This window comes from Arachis duranensis, chromosome 9, assembly GCF_000817695.3.
Source record: "Arachis duranensis cultivar V14167 chromosome 9, aradu.V14167.gnm2.J7QH, whole genome shotgun sequence".
NCBI lineage: Eukaryota > Viridiplantae > Streptophyta > Magnoliopsida > Fabales > Fabaceae > Arachis > Arachis duranensis.
In genome coordinates, this window is record NC_029780.3 from 19,827,781 (window position 1) to 19,838,849 (window position 11,069).

General features: G+C 34.0%; 1 protein-coding gene across 1 annotated transcript; it reads left to right on the forward strand.

The window, feature by feature from the left end:
* Positions 1 to 1,444: 1,444 nt before the first annotated feature.
* Positions 1,445 to 6,935, forward strand: LOC107465034 (meiosis-specific protein ASY3). The gene is made up of 9 exons (XM_016084005.3): positions 1,445 to 3,001; positions 3,105 to 3,225; positions 3,829 to 3,948; positions 4,056 to 4,116; positions 4,225 to 4,374; positions 4,455 to 4,513; positions 5,756 to 5,890; positions 6,323 to 6,414; positions 6,714 to 6,935. The coding sequence occupies exons 1-9, from the start codon at positions 1,445 to 1,447 to the stop codon at positions 6,783 to 6,785; spliced, it is 2,367 nt and encodes a 788-aa protein (XP_015939491.3). The 3' UTR covers positions 6,786 to 6,935.
* The last annotated feature ends 4,134 nt before the right edge of the window (positions 6,936 to 11,069 follow it).

Below are 11,069 nucleotides of genomic sequence, written 5' to 3' on the forward strand. Positions count from 1 at the left end.
CTCCATTAAATGATACAAACTTTGACAAAAACCCATTGTAGGATTTAAATGGTCATATCCTTATATTTCTACTTCTATTTGTTTACTTTTATCTAAAATTATTTAAAAAAAAAAAGGAAAGAAGAAATAGTTTTTTATTTTTTATTTTTTAAATTCAATACGATTCATAAAATAAAGGAGCACTTTTCAATTCTCATAACACAAATTTATTATTTAAAATACAACATAATACACAAAGCATGTATGATTTTATATAGACTAAATTTAATAAAATAATAATTTTTTTAATAAAATAATAATTTTTTTTCTTAACTAATATTACATAGATTCAATTTCGCACCTCGCCACTTCAAAATACCACAGAGAGCTCCGCAATCACCATCAGCATTCGTAGCAAAAGTAACGTCACCGTGAGTAACTTTCATTGTAGAAATGATTCCGAGCTCTGCTATCCTTCTTTTTTCCTTTTTTTTTTAAATCTAAAATAGTAATTTCAGTTATAGTTCGTGGCTTATTTTGTTTAAGTTCATACCATGTCTTTGCTGTTGCTATTTTTTTTTAACCTTACTGCGTCGTTTTTGAATTTCGTAGTTCATCTTTCTCGAGGGTTTCTTTTGTTCAGGTGATCCATGCATCACTGTGTTTCAGTTTCCCAACTTCGAAATCTGGTTCGGATTTTTCATGTTTAACTTTCTATGCTGTTGTTATCCTCTTAAAATTATTCTAGATTGTTTATATTTGCGCTCTGTTTATCTGTCGAGAAGAAAATTCTGAATCCTTTGGGATCACTGTTCTTCGTATACTATAATTTTTACTTCATATTTTTAATTGAATGTCGCTGTTAATTTTTCAGCAATATTTTACGTGCAACTGGGTTAGCGTTAAATTGTTCTTGGTATACTATAATTTTGTATTATTTTAAATTGAAATTTGCGGTTAATTTTTCAGGACAGTTAGCAGTGTCCGGCGTTTAGCTGAAATTGCAGCTAACAATGAATATTAAAGCGCGTCAAGTTTTGCATGATGTAAGAGGCAAATTTCATTTGGTGACATCTCTTTCCTGAATTTGATTTGTGATTGGTTTCTAATTACTATCAATGTGTTCTTAACATATCTGTTTATAATGATCTGAAGATTAATTATGTAGTTGCTTATGGGTCTGACTTATAGATCACTTCGAATTGCTAAGTAATTTAATATGTGCTTGAAATTGTTGATTGGTCTGATAGAAATTCTACTTGATCATGAATCACATTTGAAGCGAAGTTCTCAAAAAAAATAAAATAAGATAAAAGAGAAATGAACTGCCAATTATTATCTACCAGCATCCTCTTCAATGTTACAGGCTATGATTAATTATGAATTTAATTGCTGTATTTCGATTCTTAGGTGAAATAAGATTAAGATATTAACGGATTTGACCTTTTTATATATTCAGGAGCCTATGAGTGATTGTCGGAGTTTTGGCAGCAACATTTATCCATCTAGCCAATCAAGGAAAGTCTCTATAGGAGTAATGGCAGAATCAAGAGCCAGCACAAAATGTGAAACTGCAAAAGGGGACAGGGCTATTACTGTAAATAAGGAAAGTGCAATCTCCAACGTTGGAAATTTTGCTGTGGGAACAGAAAGGGTTGAAGGAGTAACAGCTTCAGCTTCTTTCGATATAAAGCAAACTATAGTACCTGAAGCTGTAAAGCATTCTTTCATATCCAAATCCTTTTACCATAGAAAACCTACCTCTGAAGCCATCATTCAAGTCAATCAAGCCTCTACTGTACTTCCCCCTCACGGAAAACAGGATATGGATGATGGAGTAGAGAGTGTATCCAAGAAAATCTCAGCCCAGCTTTTCTCAAATCTGAATTCAACTGTTCCTTCTAGCAATTGCAATCAGAACAAGTTTGATAGGGATACAGGCAGAAAGAAGGGAAAGAAGGATGGAACAGTCGAAACGGTAGAGGAATTTACATTCACCACGGGACGGGAAGTCTTGGAGACTGATAAAGACAAGCCTGAAGACAAATTGGATAGAACAGGAAACAGAACTGAAGATTTGAGGATGAAACTTTGCCAAATATTGGGGACTGCTTCTTCACCTAAGAATCAGACTCAGCATTCAGGTTCTCATACTCGTAGTAAAGATGAGGAAAGATTGCCACTTGAGCAGCCTATGAACCAGAGGGATAATAAATTTTTGAAGACCAGAGAGAATTCAGATACCATAGAAACTGATTCAGAAAAACCTGATTATACTCGGAAGAGACCAGTAACTCGTTCACAGAGAAAAAGGAGAGCACCTTCCAAAAAGCAACCTGGAAAAGGTAAAAGTTGTCCCTCTTCAAAAGAAAAAGAGAATCATCAAGAAAAAGGTATATTCTCTATTAGAGAAAACTGGAATGGGATGCATGATGCTCTTACAAAGGACACTTCCTCAATGTCTACAAAGAAAAAGAGTCAGGGAAAGAATTCCAGAAGTGAGCCACAGAAGTTCTGCTTTTCTAAACATGATACCATGAAGAAACTTTACAAAGACACTTCAAAGAATGATCAATCGCAGCATGTGGTTGAAACATTTTTACCTAAGGATAAAATGGGAGGATCTAAGGATTGCTTACCTGATCATGGGATAACATCCCCTCATTCAGAGAAAATAAACCAAGAAAAAAAAATTTACAATCCACCAACACCAAATGATACAGATCAGGATGAAGAACTTGAGGTTTCGGCAAACGGAAACAAACAAGAATACGGAAGTAATCCAGTTGAACAGAATGTTACCAAGTCTCAAGATAATTTTCAAAGTCCCACATTTCAACTTAACACACCTAATTTAGATTCTTCTCCAAGCACATTACAGAAGACAGACCAAAAGTTAAATGACGGTAGCACTCCAGCATCATCTGAAAGAAGATTTTCTCTCGGAGCCAGTCAGTATCTAAGGGCCTTCCAAACTTTGGAGCCAGACTTCGATGGGCTAAGGGAACAAAAGCAATCTTCTGTATCCTTATCAACTGATAGGTGTCAAGTTAGTAATTGTGTCCTCTGATTTTGAAGTAGTTGTATTGTGTTTCTGTTTTTTGTTATTCCTTAACATAATGCAGGATGTGGAGGAGCTCAGGCATTTTATCTCCAGAAAACACATTTTTGTTAATGAGAAAGAAGAGCAGGATGGCACATCTGATTCATCATCTGAAGAAAAGAATTTCTCTGGAAGTGAAGAAGGTTTGCCCTTTGTTAAAGGAAGATATTTGCATATGCTTTTAGACTCTATTTATTTTGCATCAGATGCAGCTCATATAATTTTTTTTCAGATTACTCTTAATCTTAACTGCCTGATTCCAGCATAAATTGCATCTTAAAATAAGTTTAATCCTTTAAACACATAGTAGCAATTGGAGCTAAAGTAATCTAATAGATCTGATTTGAAGCATGCATTAGCCACAGGAAATAATGAGCATGTAATTTCCTAGGGACGATTTATCTCCCCTTTTCTTTGGTTTATCTATCAATTTTGTATTTGTTTCGAAACTCTGTGTTACTCATTTTGCTAGTAAATATGTTCTCATAGGAGAAATTCTAAGGAATAGACACCTGTAGCGTGTAAACCATCAAATTGTTCCAAAGATGAGCATTGATATGGTTGATTCTTGATGTAATGTAGTAGCATTAGTATAGCCTAATCTCTAATGTTCATTAGTATTACAGGGTCTTTAATGTTCATTAATAGTCGATGTCAATCCGTGTCTGTCTTATACTATATATACTGTTCTGTTAAGAACTCCTTTGTCTTAGTTGTTCACTTGTTCCCAAATTTTGGGAGTGTAGGTTCAAGAGAAAGGCATACTGCTGAGGGGAACACTTTTATGCTTCATCCAATCAAAAGGTTGCGGAAGCATGAAGGCGTTAAATTTAACCATAGTAGCCCAACTTCACTCTCTGCAAAAGGTAGAACTTGACCTTTGTACTTGATATATGTTATGTCCAAATGTTCTGTTCTGATGAATATCCTATTTAAATTATCCTACTTACTTTTTTACATGAATTACGATTAGGGACAGAAGAAATTCATTGGATTGATGAGGCACCCACGCAGAATCAAGATGAATTTGCTAGGTGTTTCTATTTATCCGCAATGGATTGATTGCTGACTGAAGAAAATTACAAATTACTACTCATTTACAAAATGGTATTTTAATTTTATAAATCTTAATAATTTATTAGGGCTGTTGGATTGTTTGCGATGGAATTGAGCAAACTTAAGAGCAAACTTAGGTCAATGGCATGCCATAAATCCTCAGAAATTTTGAAGTCTGTATCTGAAGAGATAGATCTACAGCTGCAGAATGTTCATTCCCACATCCAAACAGAAATGTAGGTACATAAACCTGATGAGTTCTTAAGATTCTGATATCTCTTGTTCTTATGAGTTTTTAAAAAAAAAATGGTTTCAGGGGGAAGCTTACAAATCTCAGTAAATTCAAGAGAAAACGGATAGAAGCAAAATTTGAAGGTATCGCAAATTTTAACTGAGTGTTTACCAGAAAATATTTGTGTTTTGATTCGATTGATCTGGTTGCTATATATATTTTCCCATTTGGGACGCACTTGCATGTTCTTAGAGCAGATTTAATATGTGCTTCAAAAAGTCCATAATTAGTAATTACTTATTTTGGTTCACTTTTTGGGGGTAGATAAGAAATAAAGAAACAAAGAACTTAATTGAGAAAATGGTTCACTTAATGTACATGAAAACATACTCTTATTTTACTTCGCTTGTTATATTAGAATACAAAAATGAATGGAAAAGGCACTGACAAATGAGATAGTCACCAAACGTGATAGAATATGTTGTAATTATAATGTTATAAATTTATAATTAATGTTGGATAGATAGATTCTCATCACCTTAGAGGATATTTTTAAATGAAAAGTTTGTGTAGTCTATTTTCCCAATTTAACCTTCATTCTAATTTGATAATGGCAATTGATAAGTTAATAGAGTGAAACAATGTGCTTGTTAGTTTGAGGCAAATTTAAATGGGAAATGCTAGGGAGAGCACTTTTCGTGGAATAAAATATAGAGTTGATTAGTATTTGCTCAAATACAAGGCAAATATAATGAAAAGAAAAAGATTTTCTAAAGTGTGTAGATCGGTAGAGTGGTAAAGTAATATTTTAATCACTATTGAATTTGTAGGTTTTATCATGTATGAGTCCCACTATCTGATTCAGGAGTGATTAAAGTATTACTTTATCACTTTAGAAGAGCTTGATCCGAAACGATAAGGAAAAAATGCTGGCCACTTAACATTTGTGAATTTTGAAGAGCTTTCATCTGGCTCGGTAGAGTTACTAAGTTCCAAGTACCAACAAGTCATGATACTCTTATGGTAAAGGTATAAGAATAATCTCTGTTTGATCGTCTTGTGAAATCCTTAGAAAGCTTGATTCAAAAAACACATTTATTGAATATATCATGGAAACAGTTATTAACGAAACTCAAACATTGAGGGTGAGAGGAAATATTAATCCGCCTATTATTTATGAATTGGATCATCCATATATTATTTCTTCAATTTGGTTTACTAATGCAACATTTAACTACTTGCATTGCTTCCTGCACATATTTCGTTGTTGCTGTTGAATTTCATCTGTATCTGCATTGTCCTATTGGTCTATGACTTTCACAGGAGATGTTTTCTCCTTCCTTGGTACCTTTTCTCACCTACTCTTCTTACTGATAAAAATGTAGACCAGCAAAAACAGTTGAGGTTGATATGTGATAGATTCAAGGAAGAGGTTAATTTGCATCTACAGGATTGCAAAAGCACTATTGAAGATCTTGATGCTGATCAGATAGAGATCAAGGGATCACTGGAGAAACAAAGTAAGAACACCGTCTATTTAGGATAAGAACATTTTTCTTTTGTACCATAGATCTTTGAGATATCAGCTCATTGCATTGGTACAGTCATTGTTAGCTTTATGGTTTCACTTGAGTAGTTCAAGGAAGTATACAAACACTTGGGTTGGATACCAGCCATGGTTATTTGGTAGCTGTTACTATAAAAGGATAACCTTTTAAATCTTAATACAGAAGTAGCACACATTTTATGTAATTATGTATTATATATATCATTTATGTCAATTACTTTATAAGCTATCTCTGCAATTTTATAATATTATGATTAGCAATGACTCCTTTAGTTTAAAGGATTATTGCTACTACGTTTTTTACCTATCACAATTTGGCACTATTGATAAGTACTAATATGTTGGTTTTGGCCACATTTTGTATGTATATTATATTGTATACCAGGGGTAGCACATAAGAAGCTTATATCACAAGTTCAAGAAGAAGTAGATATCCAACTGAATGATGCTCAAAAGAAAATCACAGCTGCCCAGGAGGCAAGTATATTTTATACTATGTACTGTGTACCATACTAATATGAATAATGATAAATTATACTTTAATTGAATCACATAATTAAGCTGCTTAAAATTTAATGCATCAACTATATATATAATTACACTTATCAGGCGTTGCAAAGATAACTAAAGTTCTCATGTCATATTTTCTTGGCAATAGCCTCTTTTTTTGGTTTTCTTTTCTGCTATTGGTTATCATTTATAAACAGTATTGGAATTATGTCTACAAAAACAACACTATGTTTCACTGCTGATTTTATTCTCCTAACCGATTACAGATGGCGAGAGGAAAACTGCTACAATTGAAACGCGTTATAGCTATGTGCTTGAAAGATGGTGTTCTAAATTGATGTGATTTCTTGATAGCTAGGAATTTTTCGCAGAAGTAACTGCACATTGACATTTCACTTTATCCTTAGGGCTGGTATCTCTAGAGAAATATATGTGTACTTAATATTATCTTTTCCCACTCTTTGAGTGGTGGTGGTGTTGGTCGTCACAAAAGGCACTTTCTTCACTTGGTGGTTGGTGCATAAAACAGATGATTTTCCTTAGTACGAATATCCGATGATTAATTTTACTTTATTTTTCTGTGGTCACTGGCACACACCACACAAAGGGTTCTTTTATCCACTGACTAGGTTACTCCTAGTCCTAGTAACTCTTGTGGGTTGTTTGGATTTATGGAATATGGGGGGAAAGGAAATGTGAAGAAAGAAAAATAGTGAAAAAATAAAATGTTTTTTTTTTTGAAGCATAAGAAGCTCAACACAAAAGAGTGGAGCAAATATCCAAACAAAGTACTATAAAAGAAAAACAAGAAATTCTCTCATCTTTCGCATTGTCATCAACACCCAAACGGATCACTACCAGTCCAATCTGTAAAGCTCATAATTGTCCTCCTTCGTATGGTCTCAACACCTGCTTCCTCTCCCTTGAAAATCCTAGTATTACGTTCCATTCAGATGTTCCAAATCACTTTAAAGAAACCAGTCAACCACACCTTCTGCACCTATTTTCGCATGTGCATGCCAATCCAATTTTCAAATAGTTCTTTTATTGTTCCAGGGATAACCCAATCTTGACCAAAGGATCTTAACCAACTGCACCACACCTGCCATGTTGTTTCACAAAGAATAAATAAATGTTGAACAGATTCTACCTCCTTCTTACATAGTACACAGATATTATCACTGTGACTGATCACGCCTAATCTACTCAACCTTTCTTTGGTATTAACTCTACCAACCAGCATAAACCAGTAAAAAAACTCAATTCTTGGAGGTACCACTCCTCTCCAGATGGCACTTGTGAAATTGTAGCTCGTTATCTCGTCTGACAGAGTCTCCGATTGTAGGACCTACATAAAGGAGTTCGTAGAAAAAATACTTTTACTCTCAAACTTCCAAACCACCTTATCCTCTTTACCATTTAACAACTGCACCGGCCTTAGCCTCTCATGAAACTGATGGACGAGTTCAAGCTCCCATTGGAATAACTCTCTCCTCCACTGAAATTCCAAATCCACTCAAAGCCATCCCAGAAGCCACAATCCCCTATCACAGTCCCTTGTTGGTTTGAAACCGAGAATAGTCTTGGAAACAACGCTTTCAGAGGCCCCCTTGTAGCCAATTATCTTCCCAAAACAGGGTGCGCCTGCCATTCCCTACTTCCATCGCCAGGCCAGCAACCATCTTGTCTTTTATCCTTTGGTCCTTTATATTTAACTGACAAATGTCTTTTCAGGGTCCTCCTTTTACTGGTGGCTTCTGATTTACAAGCGTTACAGCAGGGTTCAAGTTGTTACACGAACACACAATCTTCTTCCACAAGGGGTAATCCTTTGCTGAAAATCGCCACCACCACTTAAACAAGAGCGCTGTGTTCTGAAGCACTGCATCCCCAACCCCAAGCCCCCCGCCTTTTTCGATGCCTGAACCATCTCCCACTTCACTAATGGGATTCCATCATTTACCGTCTCCTTTACACCACATAAATCTCCTTTGCAGCGCAATCAGCTTATCGGCAACTGCTTTTGGCATCTTGTACAGACTTAGGTAATATATCAGTAGACTATTCAGCACCGATTTAATGAGGACAAGCTTGCCTGCTTTGTTTAGAACCTTCGCTTTCAATAGGCTAAGCTTCTCCTCCACCTTATCTATGATTGGTTTCCAAGTCTTCACCAGCTGCGGATTCGCACCTAAAAAGATCCCGAGGTACCTCACTGGTAAGGCCGCTTGCTTGCACCCTAGTAGGTCACACACATGATCTACCCAATCCTGCTCACAATTCACCGAGATCATATTCAACTTATCAAAATTGATGCTCAGCCCCGACATCAACTCAAAACACCGCAAAAGCCTCTTATAATTCACAACTGTCTCTGTTTTCGGAGGACAAAACAGGATCATATCATCTGCAAACTGGAGATGCGACAATGTTATATGCTCCCCGCCAACCAGTAGCGGATCAATGCGCCCATTTCTAACGCCTTCCCCCAACATCCGATGCAACACATTCACTACAAGCACAAACAGAGGGGGAGAAAGTGGATCCCCTTGTCGGAGACCCCGCTCCATGTTAAATAGCTTGGATGGGGACCCATTCACCAGGACAGACATGGTGGCCGTACTGACATACTCCTTCACCCAATTCCTCCATCTCTGGCCAAATTTCATTTTCTGTAATACAATATCCACAAAATTTCATCTGACTCTATCATAAACTTTTTGAAAATCCAGCTTAATAATTATCGCTTTCTTTCTTTGTGCCTTAAGTCAATGGACCGTCTCACAGACAATGAGAGCATGAATTTTCCTAGCTTAATAAAATGTTATTTGGATGAGAAGTGAAAATTAGGTGCAAAAAAAAATGGTATGAGGTTTATATAAATTTTTTCTGTTAAAAAATGAGATAAAAAAAGAGGGTAAAAATTAGTAAAATTATAGATTTACTTTTTTATTAATAAAGAAAACAAAATATCTAAGAATGTTAACATAATTTTATTCTATTATATTTTTTTATTTTTTTATTTAAACAAAAAATAATTTTTACTTTATTTTTTATTAATTTTTTTTTTAATTTTTCATCATTTATCCAAATAATGATAGTGTGGATTATAAAAGACAACTATGTTGTACCAGAAGTCCAGAACTTTATCTTACCGACTATTAAAGTTTATCTTTTTATTCTTTTAAAAATAATAACGTTATGTGTATACAAAAATTTAATTATTAAATTAATTATTTATATAAAATATATATTAAAAATAAATTAAATTATATATTTAAGAGTGCTATATATAAAAATATAAAGTAAACATCAATCTTTTTATTAAGTATTTTATGAATTGAATGCATTAAAAAGAATGAGCTACTTTCTCCATTAATATTCCTAAAACACTCTTTAGTTATATAGCCATGCCAGCGTGATTATGAGATAAAAAGAAGCTTTTGTGGACACCACATATCATAATGTGCATTGCCCATTGTTTTTGTTTTGGTGGAAGATAACATAAGATGCACTACCCACCGTTTTTTCTCAACAATACATATAAAAAATAAAGATGAACACGCTGGTATATGATAGTATTTAGGTATATTTAAATGTGTCCAATTTTTTATTTTATTTTTCATTAAAATACGGTTAGATACGAAATGTGTTTGACATGCAAACAGGCCAACGAAGTGTCTTTACTTCGTACCTTATTATATTCTTCAGATTGACAGAGTATAAAAGGATTATGTTTTGGATCTTGGCTTTTACGGACAGTGGCAGAAAACAAAAGGGAGAACTAATAGATAGAAGTATATGATGGTAGTTGAATTACACTGAAGGAGACTAATAAACTTGCATTAAAGCTTGAGGATAATGCTAAGCGATGTATGACAATAGTAGAACTCTTAGTCACCGTCAATCCGTCATGAAGATTTTAGCAAGAAAATGAAAAGGGAAAATAAAAGGTAAAAGGAATAAGTCATCTTAGAAGAAAATCTTTAATGTCTAAGGAAACCAAAACTGGAAAAGAAAAGAAAAGACTGTTTTATTATGTCATTATCTCAGACCAGAGGACAACGGTTGTTGAACGGTCCATTGAAAAGGAATCTTGTATTTTACGACTTATATTGATATTTGGATACATTTATAATAACGGATTTCATTAAAATTAACATACTATTTATTTAGTTGTTTCGAAGGCCGTTTAGTGCCATTCGGAGAATCCCCTCTCCCCCTTTCTTTTACCATGTCTTATAACTTGGGCATTTATTTTTCATTTTTTAACGAATAAATTATACTTTTGAGAAAAAAAATTAACATATTATTTTTTATGTAGATTCTGTATTTTTTAACAAAATAAAGTAATAAATGTATTTTTTAAAAAAAATTATAGAGGCAAAAGTATTACAAAAAATTACTATGAATAAACAACAATTTATTGAAAATCCTTAAAAGTTTAATCCAAAGAATAAATTTACCAATAAAAATTCCAAAAATACATATATCTTTTGTTTTTCATAAATTTATTCTTCGTATCAAATGTTACTCGTACGGGTTGTGAGATGGATCAGGAACTAGCTGGTATTGATGATGACAGGTCGAACTTCTAAGCTCCTTTAGTGCGCTTGCCTTAC